Source organism: Fundulus heteroclitus, chromosome 10 (assembly GCF_011125445.2).
Source record: "Fundulus heteroclitus isolate FHET01 chromosome 10, MU-UCD_Fhet_4.1, whole genome shotgun sequence".
NCBI lineage: Eukaryota > Metazoa > Chordata > Actinopteri > Cyprinodontiformes > Fundulidae > Fundulus > Fundulus heteroclitus.
Genome location: NC_046370.1, coordinates 16017489 through 16039805, shown reverse-complemented (window position 1 = coordinate 16039805; position 22317 = coordinate 16017489). Strand labels below are relative to the sequence as shown.

At 40.7% G+C, this 22317-nt stretch overlaps 1 protein-coding gene across 1 annotated transcript in view; it reads left to right on the top strand.

The window, feature by feature from the left end:
- Window positions 1–2830: 2830 nt before the first annotated feature.
- LOC105932500 (neurabin-2) overlaps window positions 2831–22317 on the top strand; it is a 33573-nt gene continuing 14086 nt past the window's right edge. The window contains exon 1 of the mRNA XM_012871700.3: window positions 2831–4676. Within this exon, the coding sequence (XP_012727154.2) occupies window positions 3294–4676 (1383 nt within the window). The 5' untranslated portion in view covers window positions 2831–3293. The remainder of the gene's footprint in view (window positions 4677–22317) is intronic.

The following is a 22317-nucleotide window of genomic DNA, read 5'->3' as shown; positions in this document are numbered from 1 at the left end:
TCCTGTCCGTTGCCACGTCGTCTTTCTCAGTGCCATCAGACGATTTAGTCCAGCCACATTTTGCCTATCATCCCTATGTGTTGTCAAACAATATAAACAAAAAGTGAGTGCATTGTGCCACCTGATGTTCCTTATAAAAATGAAAACTAGGCGTCTTCTGCGGTCCGTTTACACTGTTCAGAACAACTTTTGTTCATAGAATAGCATCCAAACAGTGCATTTCCTCCATTCTGAAACATGCACGTTTAAAAATGTCAGTTTTATGCACCGGGACAAAACAAAGGATCATGGTTTAAAATGATTTAAATTTAGCCACAGGTTTACAAAAACACAGACATGTGTTGTCTAAATCTTAATGTTAGATTTAGATTTATTTTTTAAGGAGAAGGCCGTCTTGACATGTAAAACTAAATTGGAAATAAGGTAGTTCTGTCCCTTATATTGCATCTTATATATGACGCAGTTAAATGCCTTTGCAATTAAAACCGCCCTCTTGCAGACGATGGAAAGTGTGTATGGGGGGGGGGGGGTCTTGTTTTACAGCTGAACGTAAAGAGAACGCTTTCTAGTAATGGCCACAGCACTGAACATGTCTGTCAGTGAAGATGCACAATGCAGGAAGCAACAATCTGGTCTGCAAATAAGGGGCGCGCTATTGGCCAAAAGGGTTTGACGTACGCGAGATTGTACTGGGTCCTAAAGCCGTCGGGTTAGTCCACATGTGGAGATTTTTTTTAGATTGTCTAAAGATATAAGGTTTAGGAAAGGTCTGCAACCTGCGGTTCCGGAACCACGAGTGGCTCTTTGGACCTTCCACAATCATCCGTAAGAACTTAGGTTAAAGATGATGAGGAACCAACTAATGTTTTTGAATACAGATTCGCCTGAAATAACAACTGCAACGTTTAGCAGTTTTGCAGTTTTTTCCCCCCATGAAATAAATGCATCGAATTTCCACAACAGAATGAAACTAACAGTCCCAGTAACTTTAAAAAAAAAATATTTTATGTGTTATTAGGTTGAAAACTATGTGATTTTTTAAAATTTACATCATTTTCCGCAAATATCCGCATCCTGCAGTAGATATTGTTACTGTCCTCCTTTTGCAAAAGTCATATTGTACAAACTAATAAATAAATAAATAAAATTAAAAATAAATAAAATGGTGGTTGACTGAAAATGACAACACATTTACTATAGTAGATATTTATAAAAAAAATTACAAGTTGTCTTTTTTCAAAATGTCGAGTAACATTTGTGTCTCTAAGTGAGTTTTATTTAGATGGACTGAGGGTAAGGATGTCTCTTTGGGTCGTAAAGGTTGCAGACCCCTGGTCTAGGTATTATGTATTACCTAATAAGTAATTACAATATGTTTGCATAATAAGTAGGGGAAGTAGTAAAGCCATTCACGATTCCCCTTGCTGCAATAACTAGGTGTGTGGTGCTCAGAAAAAACAAATAAATAAATAAATATAAATATATAAGAAACCTATTTGTGTTATGTACATTTTATTGTCTTCATTTACACTGTTTTTATTAACAGTTAGTCCTTTCCTCAAACCTGCGAAAGTTCAAAAGTGCCACAATCCATGGTACTAATTAATATAAAAAAGAAAATAAGTCAATTTAATATATATCAATAAATAAAAACACAATACGATATTTAAATGCATAAATCATCAAACTAAAATGTAAACAAACAGTCTCACTTTTTCAGGTGAGATATCAAAATATCCTGCCTATAAATGTATAATACTAGGTCTCATTTATCCCGAGCAGTTTTTGCTTCATATGAATATAGATTACCTACGTTTAAATCCGGATCATACACCTTGTGCACAGGTCATCTTTTTTGTTTGTTGCTAAAACTGAAAGCATTTGTTGTGTTACTGAGTGTGTCTACACCCCATCAGGTGCATTTTCTCTGACAAAAACACAATAAAAAAAAATCAGTTTTCAGTGTGCAACATAATGAACGAATTGTGTACGCTCCGTTGTCGTGTACGCAAGAAAAACAGAATCTGCCAATTTGAGGAAGCACTCCTGACGTGCATAATAGGACATAGTGGCTCCTTTTTTAAGCAGGGAATGTTTGTACGCCTGCACAGGTTGTTTGATTGGGATTGATATAGATGTGTTAACGGAAACAAAAAAACAATCCTGTTTTTTAATGGATCGTTGTCATGTAGACTAAAGTCATGTACCCTCAATAGCATGGCCTCCATGCCCTGAGATCCAATGATCAGCAGTTGCAATGCTCACTGTTCCTTTTGCCCGCACAGAGCCAGGGAACAAAGCCTTTATCTACGCAGCTCCTTGTGTGTGGAGTTTGTTTTAACGATGAGACAGGAAGTTGACTGAGTTTTTATCCTTAAATGCTTTTAAGTTGAAAATGAGAGAATTTGAGACAGCCTCAGTTATGTTTAATTGTTTTACTTGATATGTTTTTTTTTTTTTCATGTACCTGTCATTTAATCTAATGTATCTCTGTTTAATGTGTAACTTTGCTGCCTCTTGCCCAGGACTCCCTTGAAAAAATGTGTTTTAATCTCAATGGGATTTTTTTCCCCTGGTTAAATAATAATAATAAAAAAAAGTTATCTAGAGACCAAAACAATGCTATTGTTTTCCTTGAGATAAACATCTAAAAATATTCAGACTGCTGGCGGCCAGTGTTGGCTTCCATAATTTATATTCTGAATGACTTGTTTATTTCTTGGATTCTAGCACTTTTGGACTTCTCCAAAAGGCGCTTGTAGATTTTATTATGGAGACCTTTACTGTGGATTGTAGTGTCGCCGGTGGGCATTATGACCCGGGAGCTGCCTCTTGCATGCAGCAGCAGCAGCAGTCTGCTGCTACAGGAGGACCAGAAATCTGCAGCTCACAGAATGAAGAGATCAAAATGATGCTGCCTCCGAAGGGGGATTAAACGTAAGCAATCTGTCGTCGGTTTGGGGCTAAATCCGCCGCTCATCTCTGCGCCGTTCCTCCCGCGCAGATATTTGCATGATAACTGCAAATATCCGGGGTGGGGAGGGGAGGTTAAGGTTTGCATCGGCGTGTCTGCATGCGAGCTAATGACAGATGCATCGTGCTCACTTTCTCTGACAATTGCAGCGGATGCAGGGAGGCCTTTGATGCGATCTGTTGTTTGTGTTTAGTCCGGGCTGGGCGCCACCTCGCTGGGGTCTGCCGCCGGGGCGCAGGGGAACAGATTCTGGGAGTGGGGGGGAGCTCCGAGGGAGACATGAGGTCGCTGAGCATCCGTCGCGACGCCTGACCCGATCATGATGAAGACCGAATCCACATCCAAGAGCACCGGCTCCACGCTCAGGAGCCCGTCGCCGCACAGGAACGCGTACGAGGCGGGGATGCAGGCCCTGAAGCCGGTCAAAGACGGCGCGTCCAACGGGGACGTGCAGGAGGGCCCCCGGGGCCGCAGGTACGGCTCCAACGTGCACCGCATCAAGAACATGTTCCAGCAGATGCAGACCACGACCGGGGGGGACGCGGAGGCGGACGACGGCGCCAGGACGGTGCGGCTGTCCCTGCCCAGAGCCGGCAGCCTGAACGAAAACGTGGACCACAGCGCGCTCCTCAAGCTCGGCTCCACCGTGTCCGAGCGCGTCAGCAAGTTCGACCCCAAAGCCGAGAACGGGCACCAGCGGGCCTCCTCGCCCAGCTACTCCAAGCTGCAGGAGACGCGCCGCATCTTCGAGCAGCAGCAGCAGCAGGAGAAGCAGGAGAGGATGGAGAAGCTGAGCACCACCAGGGTGCTGCTGAAGACCGACAAGGTCCCCGGCTTCCAGGACGGCAGGCTGGACATGGTGTCTCGCTTCAACGGCAGCACGGAGTCCCTGGACAGCTTGGACACCAGCGAGGCCGTGTCCCCCACGGTGAGCCAGCTCAGCGCCGTGTTTGAGAGGGCCGCTGAGCTCCGGAACAACCTTCACCGGCTGTCCTCCACGCCCCCGCTCCCCACCAGGGGGGTCAGCGCCAAGGTGGGGGTGTTGAACTCAAAGATAATCACCAAGAGGGTCAGTGCCTTTGCGTCAGGCCACCAAGAGGAAGAGACGAGCAATCAAAAGGGGAGAGAGGGGCCTCCCAGGGGCCTTAGAGGGAGGGTCACCCCCCCATCCGAAGGGTTAAATGGAGGCAAGAGTGCCGGCAAGTGCCCCCCGACTACTGAACATTCAAGCAACGCAGGAGAACCCACCGAACAGAGAGAAAAAACAGTCGTAGATGTTGGTGTGGAGGCCAAAGAGATTGTCCAACATGAAAACCTACCTAGGGCCAAGGGGCCAAACAGCACAACCCTGCAGGGCGACCCCCACGGGTCTGTGGAGAACGGAGAAGCCGGCGCAGAGGAGGAAAGTTCCCCAAAAACCGACCAGAAGCTCACACAGGAGGAGGAGAAGGAGGGCGAGGAGGACAGGACTCAGAGGGACGGCAAGTCGGACTATGACCTCGCAAACATCAGCACCTGCAGCACCATGGGGGACGATTATGGAGAAAGTCAGAAGGATGAAGAGGAGGAGGAGGAGGAGGAGGAGGAGGAGGCCGATGAGCCCTACGAGCCTGAGTCCAGCTGCTTGGAGATTCCCGGGCTGGCTGTGGAGGAGGACCCGCCCCCTTCCAGGAAGATCCGTTTCAGCACAGAGCCAATCAAGGTATGAGGGGATGCAGCCGTGAAACACCACACGTGAGCAGAAACAGACACAAATCACAACATAAAGCCGTTTACTTTCATTCATACAGATGCAGTCCAGTACACATCTGGTAATTAAACTATGAATTTCAATGCAGGATTTCACAGAATATACAGTTTTAGAGATTACACAGAGAGAAAAATACAAATAACACATATATTTTGGTTTCGTGGTATCACAAGATGCCAACTGATCATCAGCTGGTATGAAACAGATGTTGACAGATTCTAAGCTGCATCTGGATCGCAGTGGGTCCTGATGGCCCCCATGAGTCTGTCTGCCTGGTGTCTTCCTCAGGGGAGAGTAACAGCGGATATATCAGGTCTGTCAGAAATTAACGAGACTTAAAATACGCTCTTAACAGTACACATCGAACAGATCACACGTTTTAAAAAAATATATATATATATGAATTTGGCTAGAAATGATTTCTGAGGATCTTTATTGACCTGTTTGGCCTGGTCCTCGGCACAAACCTTCCCGGTGTTGCCATTTTGTCTTTGGGAAATCCATGCATTGTTCTCACATATAGCTCAAATATTCTGCTACTGCCTTACAGAATACAAATTAACACGTTTAAGGGAGGACTTTGATCTACAAGCGGGAATAAAGAGAGAAAGAAACGAGGGGTGGAAAAAAAAACAATCTGAGTAACTGATCAGGCCATCAGAAGCATGTGGATGTTCATTTATTCTAAAATTACAACAAAGGAATAGAAATTCTGACATTGAGGTGTCGTTCTATTGGTGACAAGCTATATTTAAAATGTTTCAGACCAAACAACTTTTAATAAAGGGCGCTAATGGTTTAATTTATTAAAAGAAAAAAAGGCAATCTAAAGCTTTTTTTCTGTTGGTGTGAAAAAGAAATCGCCTACTTCATGTCGTCAGACTAGGGCTGGGACATATGGACCAAAAACAACATCTCAATATTTCTGGGCTCAATTCCGATATATTATATTTATCTTGATATGTTTTTCTTTTCATAAAGTAATTATGAAAGGCATCTCTGAATCAAAGCTTCATCCCAAATGTCTCACAGGTCCATTGTTTTAACAAACTGTACCATATTTTTCAGACTATAAGACGCACTTAAAATCCTTCCATTTTCTCAAACATTGATGGTGCTCCTTGTAATCTGATGCACCTTATATGTGATTACCGTTGTGCTTACTGACCGATTTTTATGCGGTACAATGCGCTCAAAAATCTGTCAATGGATATTCAGAACATCACGGTACACTCTGTCACTACCTGATCGGCCCCCCTGAGCTGTCTACAAGACTGCCTGACGGTAATGCTTGAACTAGAGGTGCATTCATGTAAGGCAGGCCACGCCCGGAGTACGCTCTAGTAACAATAAACCTAGTAAGTTAATTCAATATAAAAGCAAAGTTTATTTTGGCCTTATGTTAGAAACAGGGCCGTGAAGTCCAAGTACTCTGTCGTCCCGATAGAGACGGATAGCTCTCCCTCTCAGGAGAGAGCTACAAAGAGCTGTGTACGCGGAGGGGTGTGATATTACACACTTGCGAAGAATATTTAGTGCGCCTTATAATCTGGTGCGCCTTATGGTCCGAAAAATACGGCTGTAAAATAACCTACTGGATACACAAAAGTATAATTCTAACTCAAGACCATCTTGATATGAACGATATAGTCTTATCTTATGTCTCTTTTACAAAAACTCGATATTTTTAAAATCTCTACATATTGCCCAGCCCTACATCAGATAGGTTCTGTTTAAGAGATTTAATGATTCCACTGTTCAGGAAGTAATCAGGCCTGGGCGTATGATTCATTGTTTAACAAGGGGGTACAATTACTTTTTTAAAATAAGGGCAATTTTGTTTGGTAAAAGTCTTTTTTCCATTAATAGATATTTGATTATCTTAGATATTTAAGTGTTTACAAAAAGAGGATGAATACATATCCTTCCATGGGATGATGATATGTGTAGAAAATTATGTAAAATAGAGCACATAGTTGTCTCCAGCCTCATGGCAGGTAAAAATAGATCTAAAAGAATATGCCTGATGGTTTTTAGTGTCATTGGGTTGCAGAAATTCAATGCAATTATTCCACGGAAAACTGCAGAATTTGCTTTATATTTGTTTTGAAAAACATTAGTTGGTTCTTTACCATTTTTGACCAAAAGTTTAAAGAGCCGCAGCTTGCAGACCTTTGGTCCATGAGGATGGGGCGCAAACGCAGTGGGTGTTACCAGGCTCTGCAAAGATGTACAGATGTTCTGTAGAGGAGGATGGGTGGTTAGGTTAGAGCATTTTCAAAACTGTGAGGTCCAGACAAGCTGACTCTGATGCTGATTCTCATTGAAAGGTGTCTGAAAGCAGAGTTTGTCACAGTTTGTTTCATAAGGAGCTAAGTAAGCTGCAGACTAGATAGGATGCTTACACCGGTCATAATGTTTTGCCTGATTGCTAAATACTTCCTGTAAATATGTTGAGCATAACCTTGGAGCTAATCTGCTGGGCTGCAGTCCTAACTAGTGCTTTTGTCAGCATTTTTACTCAACCTGCCCAGCTTCTTTCACCCTCAGACAAACGCTGACTTTTTCATTTTTTTCCCCCAACACTGGGATTAGCACACCAATGATATCCACAAATCATACCAACCAGCTTCTTATAGATGGTTCTGTACTGCTATGCAGCTGACATAAGCAAAAAAATAATAATTTGCCATAAGGGAGGTACTTATCTTTATATAAAAACAAAGCAGCCCTTTTTAAACCTTAAAAAAATCAGAAATGGGTAATTGAATTGATAGATATGGGTGCAAAGCAGTAGAAGATAAAGGTGAGTACATGGCAGAGATAACCATCTGAATTTGAGACTTCAACGCAAATCGCACTTAAGTAGCAGAAATAAAAGATTTCAAACGGCAGTTTTACTAAGCCTTAAATATTTTTTTTATCACCTATTGGCTTTGATTCATTCTGGCAGATTATGTGTATATATATATATATATATATATATATATATATATATATATATATATATATATATATATATATGATGGGGATTTCAATAGTCATATTTCATATTTGAAATATTTAGTTTAATTTGTTAATATTTCTTCTGGAGTAACTTTTGATACAAGTTTGAGATAAACAGTGAAGATTTAATTGATCTTTTTTATCATTCTTTTATTTTTTAAAGAAGCCAAATGCTGTTTGCTGATACTATTGTGACACTACTATTTGACGTTATAACTTGTTTTGAGTTTAAGGTTTACACACTTTTTGCTCTAGTAGAAATGACCAGATCTGAAGCAAACAGTGAAAAGAAATTGTCCAGTGGATTTTTCAGTCATTTGAAATGTGCCAAAAGTCTCGATTGGAAGTTAGGGATGAACTTGAAAAGTATTCAATGCTGTTGTAGTCAATTATTTGACCTGTTGTATAGGAAAATGGATGTACATGATTAAAAAAGATATGGTGATGAAATTCTAGAGGTTAAAACAAACCTAATGGAATTATGAATTAAATTAATTGTCTAATTCTTGTTTTTAAACATGTAAGGACCCCCCCCCCCCAAAAAACTTAAAAAATATTGTCAACTTGTCCACAGACTTGTATTGATCACATTTATCTTTGGTTTCCCATTCCTTTTGGAGAGGAACAGGGAGATATACTTTCACCAACATTCTTTGCTCTTTATAGTAATGACCTAGCTGAAGAAATTAAGAATGCTAACTTAGGCATTAGTTTTGAGCGTTTGAACTTGAATATTTTGTAATATGCAGATGATATTGTGCTGGTTGCAAAAACAGACTGAATTACAGAAAATGTTTGACATTTTGTGTTTTAAGTGTGGATCAAAGATTAAGTAGCTCCTAGGAATATTTAGTTTTAGTTTTAAATGAAAATAGGCACTTTATTGAGAGAACAAAGGCTCTGTCAAACTCAGTAGGAAGAGCTTTGGTAGCCAAACTCATGAAGACAAAGGTGCTCACTTAAGACTTGGTATTTATTTAAACAGAGACGTTAGAAAACCCCCGATTTGTTTTGGTCGACTGATACAGATATATTTGTCAAGTTTGCTATTTAAGGAAGAAGCTCTTGTTATAGCAGCATTCATTTAAGGTTTGGCAACAAAGATAGAGAGTTGTAGCCTCTATAATGTACACTTGGTATTCTTTTCAGCTTTTGTACATGTTCTGTCGTGTTTTGTGATTCATGTTGAGTTGCTCATTCATTTGTTGTACAGCGTCTTGTGTGCCTATGTAGGCTGGGCAGCATACTCTGGTGCAGGACATGTTAATACATTAATCAATTCAAATCAAATCATATCATTATTACAAATTCTTCAGCTCGGAGTGAGAAGTCCAAATGCAACATATAATGGAGGAGTGGACTTTATATGAAGACGGAGATAAACACGTGTTAACTTAGTCATTACAAAGAAAACAAAAAAGACCTTTGTTAGAACTTCTCAGAAATTCAGCTTTAATATCTCAATGTTATTTTTCTCAGAGTGTGAAACCTGTTTATACTTCTGATAGGGCAAATTTTACATTCGATACATTTTCAAAATAGCATAAATCAGCCTTTTGCACATTTTTTTTTAGATAGGGAATTAAATGTTAAACGACCGAAAGATAATTGTTAAAAATTCATGGTTATTTAGGCCTAAGGACAAACAGTTTAAGTTTGGATTCCCAACCCACAGGGATGCAGTTAGGGGTGCACTAGATCTCATGGATTTGATGAGAAAATGTTTTATTTAGTCATTAGAGACTTGAGTCTTTACTCAAACTTGTTTCTTTTCAATTCAAAACTGCTACTTTTATGAAACAATGTTTTACTTTCCCTTTTATGAGTTATAGCCCATAGGGGGAAACAAAATCGGAATGGGCGGGCCGGGTTTTGTAGATCGGAAACCTGTATATGTCAGGGAAAGTCTTGATTGGTGGGTTTCTTTTTGCTCACGTGTGTGTGTGCATCAAAAACAACAACAATTAAATGTTACTGATAACATTGTTATAATTGCAATAATCAATGTTATAATATTTCAGCTGTAGCTTTAGTAACTGCTGTTTCTTATGTTAGAAATAAAAGCAATTAGAGAATGTGTATTTTTGTCTTAAATCATGAGCTATAAATCATGAGCTATAAACGTGCCATATATTACTGATTAACCTTTTTATATGAAATGCTAAGAAACCTGCTAACGTAAACGATGCAAAAGGTTCGGGTGGTTATCCGTGTATTAAAAGAAATGGGTGCGCTGCCGCAGAAGATAGCAGCCTGTTAATGGGGAGTTAATTGAGGGTGGGGTGTATTTTTGTGGGTGTGTAAGAAAGAAGAATGCAATCTCTTCTCGGGCCAGTGAGATGAGAAGATTGGAGAGGCTGAAGACAGAGATGCTTTGAGTCAGCTCTGCCGCCTCCTTCTCTCTGTGTTTAGCGGCAGCAGTGGTGTAATGATCCGGAGAGAAGCATCGGACTCTTCTCCAGCTCTGCCCCGAGCTCTGAGACGAGCAGAGGCTCTGGCAGGCAAAGTGAGCTCAGACAATGCGCATCACACGCATTCCCTCTCACAGAAAGCCATTTCATACTGCTCCTCATCATGCTGACTCAAGTCAAGAGCTGCTGCTGTTGTTTTTGTTTTTTGTTTTATTTTTGGATGCACATCGTCCATCATTGCTTACTTACTCTGACTTTATATTTCAATTTTTGCTGCAAAGGAGGTTGAGGATCCACACTTACTGCAACAGCACCCGCACTTTGACACCCCTCAAGAGAAAATCTAAAGATAACATACGTAATCACTACCTAAGTTTTCAGGTAGTTCATCTTGTTGATTTATATTTGAAAAAAAAAAAAAAAACATGCATATTGGACATTATAACCTGCAGGGGCATTCAAAGTATTTCCAAACTGCAAATTGTTTTGGCACGTTGCAACCCCAAACGCTAGAGTGTATTGTTGGGATTTTAGACGCAACGTGAAGTAGTGCATAGTTGTGAAATGGAGGATCAAAGTACATGTTTTTTTTAATTTATTCTATTCTATTTTTTTAACAAATGAAAATGTTGTGTGACATGCATTTTAAGCCCACCTGGGTCACAATCTTTTGCTAAAATTACAGAAGCAAGCCTTTTGGGTTATATTTCTACATAAGCTTAATGTCTTCGCATGTCAGGAGACTAAATTATTCCCCATTTGTTTTGCAAAAGAGCTCAAGCTCAGCCAGCTTGGAAGGAGAGCATCTGTAAACATCAGTTCTGAGCTCTTACCACAGATTAGAACATAATTATGCTTGGATCTAAACTACTGTATTGTAGCTCTTTTCGTAGGTCTTGGGGTTTGACGAAGTTCCACCTCAGGCTTAGGTCTTTGGCAACCTTTAAAAGGTTTTCCTCTCAGACTGCTCTGTATTTAGCTCCAAACATCTTCCCGTCAACTCTAACCAACCTCCTTTTCTCTGCTGAACTAAAGTATGCCCATAGGGTGATGCTGCCGCTACCATGTTTAACCTTGGGGATGGAATACTCAGTTTTTTTCCCCATCTTGCTAACATTTTACATGTTGTCCACAAAGTTCATGTTTGATGTCGTCTCACCAGAGCACCTTCTTCCACATGTTTCCTGTGCCTCCTGCGTGGCTTCCAGCAACCTGCAAACAAGTCTTATAAAAGCCCTCCTTTTAACAACGACTTTCCTTCCACCGCTCTTGCCAGACTTGTGGAGAGCATTGTCCTGCTGATTGATTCCCCCACTGGAGTTGCTGATCTCCGCAGCTCCACCTGCGTACAATTTCAATGTTGGCTTTTTACGTCAGTGCGTTTAATGGTTTTAATCAGTTATTATCCAATTTTCATTTGAGAAAAATATTCCAAAACCCAATGCTATTCTCTACTTTGTGTTTGTTGGTCTCATAACAACCCCATAAAATTATTTGTTTAGTTCAAGTTTGTTGTTTTAATGTCACTAATATGAAAAAGTGCAAGAGGTTGTATCTCTTTATGGGGGAATTAAGTTATACCCAACATACTGTTGTTATTTTACATTAGCTTGTACTTTGACGTAACAGGACAGCTTTGCAGTAATGAAAAACAGACAGAAGCTAAAGTGGTATCCATGGGTCTGGGTCAGATCGCCCCGTCTGACAATGTGTACCTGCATTTTCTACCAACGCATTTTCATTTTGTCCCATTCTACCACTGTTTCTTTCCTATTATTCTGTCACCCTGACATATTTATCTTGCTTTACTCATACTTAACCACAGCATATTTTTTTGTTTCTCTGGTTTGACCTTATTGGTGAGTTACTGAAACAAATCCAAAAAAAAAGCTTAAAAAACAGAACAACCGGACTTCTGTTCAGAAGCTGAAGACGTTTTGCTTCCCATCAAGGAAGCTTTCTCAATTCAAAATGTCTGGAGTAGTGTGGAGTTCCAAGTTTTTCTCGCTTTACGTAAATGCCTTCCTTCACTCCTCTCTCAAACTATCTGTCTTCTCTGTCCAAAATGTGAACTTTCTGCCAATGTGTACTGATTGTGGCCAACCTTTACATAGAAGAAATGGAAAAGAGAGTATTGGACTCTTTCAGAGGAATACCACCAAGCCACCGGTTCAGATATGTGGACGACACGTGGGTCAAAATCCAGGCAAAAGAAGTGGAAGCTTTTTCCTGACACATCAACCCAGTGGACAAGAACATCAAGTTTACCAGAGAGGATGCCAACGACAACAAGCTACCCTTTCCGGACTGCTTGGTGAGCACAGAAAGAGATGGAAGCCTCAATGTTGAAGTCTACAGGAAACATACTCACACGGACCAATATCTTCTTTTTGATTCTCACCACCCACTGGTACAAAAACTTTCCATCATCAGAACCTTACACCATCGAGCCGAACATGTCCGTACTTGGACAGAAGGGAACAACAAGGAACAGAAACACGTCAAAGACACTCTACAAACCTGCGGATACTCTAACTGGACTTTTGTCAAATCGGCATAAAAATGCAAAAGACCCGCCGCAGAACAGAACGGGGAGAAGAACAAGGGCAGAAACATCGTCATTCCATATGTTACTGGAGTCTCTTAAAAACTCAGTAGGACTTTCTGTAAACACAAAGTCCCAGTAAATTTCAAACCCAACAGGACCCCCAACAGAGGCTGGTCCAGCCTAAGGACAAAACTCCCAAGCCTAAGACGAGTGGAGATGTATGCAGTTCAGTGCGGTGAACTGAACACTACACTACTCAAGACATTTTGAATTCCTGCATGGGAAGCGAAATGTCTTCAGCTTCAGAGTAGAAGTGAAGTTGTTTTTATTTTTAACCCGTTTTTTTTTTTTTTTTGGATTGATCATGACTGAAAATCTTCACCAGCAGACTGAAATAAATATTTCTGAAAGTGAAAGAAATTACCAAATTTGTAACCAACAACAGTAAGTTTCAGATAATTATTATAGAAGCAATGCTAAACAATAATTCAGCTTGTTTTATATTGAAATTTAAAATAGTGTAGTTTTTCTTTGGGTTAGAAGTGGGCTAAACGTGAGGATTTAGGTAAAGAATGGCAATACGTGATACATTGAACTCTGGTAAGAAAGATCTATTTGGCAGGTATGAAGTTTATAAGATGTGCACAAATTGACGCATGGTCCGTACAAAATATCGCACACATTGTTTTTTGGTATCAGACAACCAAAACTGCAAAGATGGTGAAAGGGTGAATGGACCGGCATCCGTTCTCTATGCATGTGGGCCGAGATTACCTATAGTAATATGTTAAAGAGTGGAACTATCCACTTTGCCTCAAAAACATCAAACATTAATTGATGTTTTATAGCCTCTTTCATCTGACTTTCAAGCCCAACCTGAGATACATTTTTGCCGACTAGGCGTGATTGAGGAGGAATGGAGCGGTTGAAGCCGACTTTAAGCTGAAGTCCTTCTGACCACCGCTGCTTCTGGTATTTGCTGCTTCGATGATGTTGGCTTTATTAAGCGATTGACTGGTGAAAGCCCAAGGTAACCAAAAGCTTTTGGGGCCATTTTCATGTTACCTGTTGAAAACCCTTTTTTAAATTACATGAGAGGGGGGAAAAAACAACTTCTTAAATATTCTGTACCCCCATAAGTCTAAGTTGGACACCAAGTAGAGGGTCTCTGTATGATGTGCTTTTATAAAGCAAATTAGTTTCCTCTGCAGTCACCGGGGAGTCACTAAGTACTGTCGTACTGTATCACTGTGGCCTTTTGTGCTGGAGACTAATGTGAGAGTGGATGAAAGTAAAAAGACGGGTGAGGGAGGGTGTTGAGGTCAAAAGGGAGGGCCGACACTGTGCATCTCAAATGTCATGTCGCTTTATAACGTCGGCTGACACTCGGTTTCTCTCCGAAACAGGAAGCACCCATGTTTAGTGCATATTTCTCCGATGTGTAACCAGTCAGCTTTTAGCCACAGTTCAAGTCCTGTGGCGGTTACGGCGGGCGAATGGGTGCAAGTGAGGCTTTGTCCTTTTTTTTTTCTGCCCCTGAACACCCCTCTCTGTCCTCTGAAACAGAAAAGAAATACACGATCTGATTTGGGTGGAGATGACAATCGACTCTGTTTCTGCCCCCTCTCACAGCACTCTTTCTCTTGCTTTTTCTTCTCTCCCTTTTGCTCTCTGTCACCACGGCTGCCGCTGCTTGTAAAAATAGCAGCATTGTTATCGTCACAGACTCGCCTGGCCTTTGATGGCCGCCTCCTTCAAGCTCATGTCTTATTTATTTGCTCAGTTTGTTTGTTAGCTTACCTCTTCATCACGACGTGCAGGCTCGGAGTACTTTGGAATTGGATTCAAGTTTTCTAGATATTGATCGGTAAAAAAAAATCCTGTGTTTTTTACTCGTCACATTGTCTTTGAAAATCCATCCATCCATCCATCCATCCATCCATCCATCCATCCATCCATCCATCCATCCAGAGTCCATCCCATTGTGTAAGGAGAGCTTTTGGCAAAAGTCCCCCCAAAAAACAAACAAGCAAAAAAAAAGATGATTTCTACTAGTTTTATGCTGTATTCCCTCATAACCACAAATAATCAGGTTTATTTTTCATACAGCAGAATTACTTGTACTTTGTATGCCTTTATCTGTTTCTGCCATCCACACAAAACCGTCCCAACTCCATAAAATACCTCGTATTACATTAAAATAAACTCATTCTATGAACAAAGACGGTATTTTATGGGCTAAAGGCACAAACTACGAAACACAGGAAAGCCTAAATGGCTCCTTTGGTAATTTATATCCACACGGGTCAGCAGGTGAAGGATTGCCCAGGGAGGGGTAATGTAATCACCATATGCCCCAATATCCCCAAACTGTCTGTTCCTTTGGACTCTGCAGCATGTCCTGCAGTGCATTACTCACAACCATGAGGGGTGGGAGATCAGACAGATTAGCAACAAGGTCATGCTGCCCCACTTCTCGGTCCTGCAGCGGCAGGGCGCTTCTGCGCGGCGAAACCCGCTCGGGTTACTGCGACAAACCAACTTATGCAATGTCTCGCTCGTGATGTCTGAGCGTTGCTCCGTCTCGTCTAAGCTGTTGTCATCCTGTCAAGAAAAGTGCAGACGGTGGTTAGAGTCACATCTGAGGCACTGAATGGACTGCACGAAGTGACATGTACTTTCTTTGGCCTGCCTTAGGTGCTACTGCTTCTGTAGTTAAGATTAAAGTCAATATTTTTTATTTTCTACTGGGAAAAAAAACTAATAGGGTTTTATTAACAAAGTTTACAAAGATTAATTTCTAGACACCGTTTGGAAATCTGCAGCAATTTGTAGTTGAGGTTATTTTTTCTTAGTATTGCTTTACTTATTATTTCACTTTATTTATTATAGTTATAATTAATTAATTCTACTTATTTATTTTAAGAAATGATTTAATTATTTGAACACAAAGGAATAATTTGTTTGTTTTTCATGTAACTTTTGGAGACTAGACATTGGCCAGCTGTGGACATTTTGGTAAATGACTAAAGATTTTACAACAGCTAAAATCTTATTATTGTATAAAGATCTCTTAAATAAATACCAGAGAAAGGGCCAGAGTTACTGGACACTAAAGCGGATTTCTACCATCGTAAAAACATCTTCAGCTGTAGTTGATCATCCAAATACTGTTTCATAACCTATTGTCATAGATACTGTAGCTTTGGTTTTTAGCTTTACTGCAATACTTAGCGTCTTAAACTCAGATGGGTGGAGAAAATGTCTGCTAGATTATAAACAAAAAATAATAATAAAAAATGAACTCTGTGATCAGAGTTTCTGTGAAGCTCTGATCTGCCGATAGTAATGTGAGCTGATTTGGATTTAGACCTGTAAATACAAAACCCATTTTTACCTAAGACAAAAATATGTGGTAAAATAAAACTACGATTTCTCTGAAACAGACCAAAGATACAGAGTACTAATTCTCAGCAACACAAAAAAACTATAAAAAGAGCAAAATCTTCAACCTTTTGGACAGAGGATATAATAAATGTATCACATCACAAAATCAGCTTTTTTCTTTTAAAATAAATAAAAGCTGTGTCCACTGTAATTGAGAAAAAAGCTGTTTTGTTTCAGACTGTAAATCATTCATTAATTTATTCTAACTATAGAGGAGCTTTAAGAAGCCCTTCTGTTATTGTTTGCCTTCCTTTTCAGCATTTCAGTAGAGGACTGATTTTTCATCAGAGGCATTAACTATGTTTACATGCACAACATTTCAGGATTGGATTGAAATGTATCCGAATGCCAAACAAAAAAATAATTGGATTAGAATGGTCCACTCCGAGATGCGCTGTTCTTCCCTAAAATAAAAACAAAGAAGAAAAACTTCCGTCTTTACTGAACAACAAAAAATAGTAAACAAAGGCAAGGCAAGGCAAATTTATTTATATAGCACAATTCAGTACAGAGACAATGCAAAGTGCTTTACATGATTAAAATATAGGAATAAAAACAAGTAGGGATAGAATGGAGAAACAAAAAAGAACATTAAAAACAGTAAAACAGTTTAACTAGAACATTCAAAGGCAACTTCAAACAAATGTGTTTTTAATCTCGATTTAAAGGAACTCAGGCTTTCCGCACTTTTACAGTTTTCTGTAAAAAACTGTAAAGGTTTTGGGCTAAAGCCACAAACTACAGTATAGTACAACTTCGTTTGTCTTTCGAGAGCCCAGGCTGGACTTGCACAAGGTTCTAATTACGGTTGAAACATTATTGAATAAATAACAATTATGAGCGCGTTTAATGTTTTGAAAAGAAAGGTTGTACCAGGGAGCACCAACAGTCTTGCTTCCCGATGTATTTACGTCAGGCTCGCACTTGGGTCAATTTGCCAAATTCGGAGTAACTTGATCCTGACTAGTGTGTACACGCATATCGATCGGATTATCAATCGGAATACAATTTCATTCTGACTGAGCTTAATCCAATCACAATATCACAATATTCCAATTGGCTTGTTTACATTACGCATTTTTATTTCGATCGGCCCTTTAGTCCGATTGCTTTTGTCCATGTCGACGTACCTATCATCCCTCCGTGCGCTTGAGAGTGAACAGTCTGTGTTACACGGCTCCGCTGTTAGACAAGATTTCACTAATATTTCAAAATGATTATAACGTTATTATCATAAACCTACCTGCCGCTAACACCTTTTCATTCAGTAACAACTTGTTTTGTCTTCAGTGCAGCCTGTTGGTGCTTGGCATACTGCATTCAATGATCGGGATTTTCCACTTTACCGGCTGATCTCCAAGATTACCTAGTTGACTGAAAAAATTGCCCGTTTCAAGTCACTGGGCAATTTCTTTCTGTTTCTCTTGTCTGGCACTCTTTGATTTCTTTCACTGTTTGTTACGTGAGCTGCTGGTAGCATTATTGCCTTGCAGCTAGAAGGTCCTAGGTTCTAAACCTGTGGTCTTTATTCACGGAATTTGCTTGTTCTGAATATGTGAGCGTTCCTAAATAAATATCCTGAAATTTAGTAGGGTTTCCAATTTCTTTCACAAGTGTAAATTCTTCATCAAATGTATTAAACCATAAAAAAAACACAATACAGTCAAAGTGTTTAGATTTGGGATCAGTAATTTCACTGTTGTGCTACTCTGGGTGACCTTATTCTCTCTCCAGGGTCAGACAAACATGACTATTGACCAATGGCTGTCTTGCCAGAATAAATTAGCTTTGGTGCAATGCAGCCGTTATTTGACAGATGCCTCATATCGGTTAAATTGGCAAGAAAAGGTTGGCCCAGTGTGAGGCAGCTGGAGCCACCCACATCCAGGATCTGGGTCAAGTTCCACTTTCATTCAGATTTGGAAACATTTATGTGGCACTTGTTTAACCTGTGCTGGAGAGGGAAGCAATAATAGAGAGTGTCAGTAATTAAGTGTACTTTGGCAGCTAAAGTACCTTCATATATCCTTCCTGACACCATAGTAGCAAAGTGGTTGCAGAGAATCAAGAGAGGATTTAAAATATGTCCCATTACGCACAGTTATTTACCCAGTTCGCTTTACCTTTCAAGGTAGAAATTCCGGGTAGTTAGGTTTGAAATATAATTTATATTTTTAAAAAAAAAAAAAAAAAAGTTGCTGTAGAGCTCAGGGAGCATGGAAACAGTGTCTCTGTTGCAGAATGGCGCCGCCTCCGCACCTCCCATTGGCTAAATCCAAAATTAGATCTGTTTTGGAGGCGCGAGGGAAAGAGACACAGCAGTTTGACATGCAGTTGTGGGCTGTGGGGGTTACAGCGTCCCTAGTTAACACCAGCGTGTCACCCAGTCGTTGCCTGAGGGCTGGTATGATGGAACCAGCAGAGCAGAGGCTTCAACAGCATGTCTGTCATTTCACCGTTTCCCAGTCGGTGGTATTTTTTTTTTTCACCTCTGACTGTCTTTGATATTCTTTAGAGCTGTTTCTAGTCACAATCTGTTAGCTGGGGAGAGGCTCTAGCTTGCTGCCCACAGAGCTTTTGTACATCCCAGTCAGTCTGCAGCAGAGGGAGGGAGGAAGGGAGTTTCCTGGCCATCTGTTAGCTCCTCTGACCTACTATCTGCCACAACTGGAACAGTGTCCTTCTCCCAGCCCTGCCCACACACCCCCCTCCGCCTCCACCACACTGCCTTTAATCCCAATGTTTATCTCCCAAAGGCATCCACCATGCCAGTCGAAGGAGTTCATCTCTTACTCATCATGCCGCGGCGCTTAGGTTAGGCCGGGTGAAAGGTTACGTCGCGCAGGACCCTAATTAGATAGTCTGCCCAGTGTGGGATAGCTGTCCAGGATGAAGACAATCCACCTTCTTGGCAGTGAAAGTGTCAATTCCTCGCTTGCTCCTCAGCACCAGTCCTGAACTTTCCTATAGCGTGAGGTCACGGCACCCGTCCAGTCATTGCTGGATGTTTCCAGTGCCACGTAACGTGCAGCGGAGCCTCCTGGTCGTTTGGTCCTCTGCAGCGAGAAATGAGGGCAACGGGAGCCACCAGCTGTGGCCTGTTGCTCTTTAAAGTCAAGAGGCGAAGCGGTGCCACGTGAGCGTTCAGGCTCCAAGTGCCACTGTTGCTGTTTCATGCTACGCTACTTATGATGGAAACAGTGTGTTTCGTGCGTCTCTTTAATCCACATTCGGGTAATCCGACCAAATACAAAGGTAACCTAAATCATAAGCCATTAGACCTCAGAGCTGCTCCCATGCTGTTGTCCGCAGGAGGTCTCGGTTTGCTGTTCACGTGGCACCATATTTTCATTAAATGTCTACACACATCAATAACGTTTTCTAATGGGTCAGTTTGTGGTTACAGTAAGGCATGTTTTTCTGACCTACAATTGGGCTCGTGCTTCTTAATTCATGAGTTTTTAATTTTACAGCGATCACCGATGGACTTCAGAGCTGATTGATTTGTGCCCGTTTGCACTCAAGTCAGGACCTACGGGTAGATAAGGAGATTAAAGCCTCCCTTAAGCCTGCGGGGTAAATATGGGACTGTAGCCAAGAGATGATTAGCTCAATTTCTCTCAGGAAAAGAACTGGGAATGACTGAAATAGTTTAATAATGCTTATTTCCTGGTGATTAAAAAAATGCTGTGCCGGTCAAATAAAAAACAAAAATAAACAACATTTTTGATAAGTAAGCTATTTCAATGTGTTCTTACAAACAATTTTCAGATGGTCCCTGTGTCCTGGTTTATGTAGAGCTAAACTTCTGAGATACTCTAGAAATCTATAGGTACTGTACATGTCGCCTCTACTTAACATGCATAAAATATGATAGAAACAATATCTGTGAAGGGCTTTACCTTCTTGGAGTTGATGGACTTATCATGATTTCACAATATCATGGCATTTTCGCACAAATTAAAAAAAAAAGTATTCTTTGCTCAAATTACTTTTTAAAAAGAAAATCTACAGCTATTCAGATGAGTGCGTAAACAATGATGGTATAGTTATACAGTTATAATAATTTTAAGTACATTTACTTTATTTTTAATTTTACTCAGAGTAAAGCAAAAAAATAATAATAAGTGCTTATTATACAGAAAATTAGGCCATTTTGTTCTTTACAAAGTAACACAAGTAACTTAATTAGTTGGGCTCGGGTAGCTACCTTCAGCCGGCTGCTTAACAAACATAAACTCATTCTTTGCTTCTAACAACTGATGGGTGGCCTTCACTAGCTGTCAGACGGTGACATTCCATGTTTTTGAGAGGGGAAGCCAAGATTATCTTGTAAGCGTGGCAAAGTGCAGTAATCTTCTGTCAGCCAGCTGATTGGCAGTGTACAGTAGCGATGAGGGGAAAGAAGAGCGCTTTGTAACTCTAGTCTAAGAAAACTCGGATCACTTTGGCACGTTCTCTGGATCTTACAGGAGCGGTACGACATGCATCTGTCGACTGGGTGTTTGGTTGTCCGACCTGCATGTGTTTTGTGGCTGTGGGGAATGTTTGCAACCAAGACCTCCAAGTAATTTTGTGTGGACTACTGCGTGAGTACAGAATGCCAGGGGTGCTTCGAGGTCTTATTGTCAGGTCACCAAAGCCAGAGCCGTGTCCGCATTCTCGGCTACGATTTGAGTCTGTTTTCTGCACAGGTTGGTCTCCATGAGGGCTGCCCCCTTGGTCACCGATCCTGTTTGAGACGCTCATTCCTTGTGTCTTAATGCGTAGTCAAGGATTGGAGGGTTCTTGATTTGTTGGGGTCTTTTGCTTTTTGTGGCTGAGGTCGTGCTGTTGGCATCTTTAAGCCTAGAATCTGTTCTCAGTGAAAAGTTAAGGGGCTGGGAAGAGAGTCGGCTTCTATTAAGTTTCAGGCGGTGGTTGACAATGTAAAAAAAAAAGTGGACAGCCCCTTCTGGACCGGGGGTCATTGACTGCCTCAAGCGCAGGAGGTGGAGTAGCTTGGTGACTTATTTAGATGTACCAGAATAATTTGAGGGCCTAAGCCTTGTCTGTAGTAATGGGGGAGCTGTTGTGACCTATTGTGGTAAAGAAAGAGTTTAGACAAAATCATAGGTCTCGATTTACCCATCTATGTTCTAACCTTCATGGTCAAGAGATATGGATCCAAACCAAAAGAACATGATCCTGGGTACAAGCAGCTGAAATAAGCTTCCTCCATAGTGTGGTTGGACCCTTAGGGGTGAACTCAGAGTACAGCTGCCTCTCTGAATTAGGAGTTAGTTGAAGCATTTGATTAGGATGCCTCCTGGACACTTCCCTTTGGAGCAGGGATTGTTGCTTGAACAACCTTGCATATTTCACATTTCTCTCATGTCGTTGTTTGAAGCATTTGTACTTTTTAATTAAAGGTGTAAAAAAATACAGAGAGCAGTGGCTTGGTTTAAAGCGATAATAAATGATCACAGTGTTATAGCCTTAAGTAAAAAATACAGGTATGCTAGTGATGCTAATCTGTACTAAACTGTGCTCATTTAACAAAGTTGTTTCTAAAAGCTTAAAATATCTCACCTTCTTGTGTTCTATACCTTTATTTAACTAAAAAGGGAACCTATGTTATTTTTTTCCCACCTTCTCTCAATCTTTCATGTACTATGGCTTTGCTCGTGAATAATTCACGATGACTGTTCCTGTCAGAAAAGCCTGTTACTTTCTCGCTGGATTTAGCAGCGTTAACACCTCGATAGAGCTAAAAAGTTGACAGTGTCGGAACCGAAATCCAGAATCCTGGATCGAAGCATCACTACTGCCAATTGTATTTTAACTGCGTTAACCTAATAAAAGGACTTTGTGGATCTTATAAGCAATGGTAAAGTACACAGCTACAAGATCCTAAACCATAAAAACAACAGTTTGAAACTGTGGCGTTATAAATATATTAGCAAATCTTCTTACCAGACAAACGGGCATGCCTATAAGTGATGCATGAACACATGAAGATATACAATCTCCCTGTGAGAGGAGGCTGTATCTATTTCAGAGCTTTCTCCTGGGGGCGGTCCAAGGAAATGACCAAAGAGCAGCAAAACACTGCAATTCCGTTTTGTTTAACACACTTTTTATTACGGCTTGACGTATTAACGTACTAATTTTGTTTAAAAAAAAAAGTCTTAAGGTAATA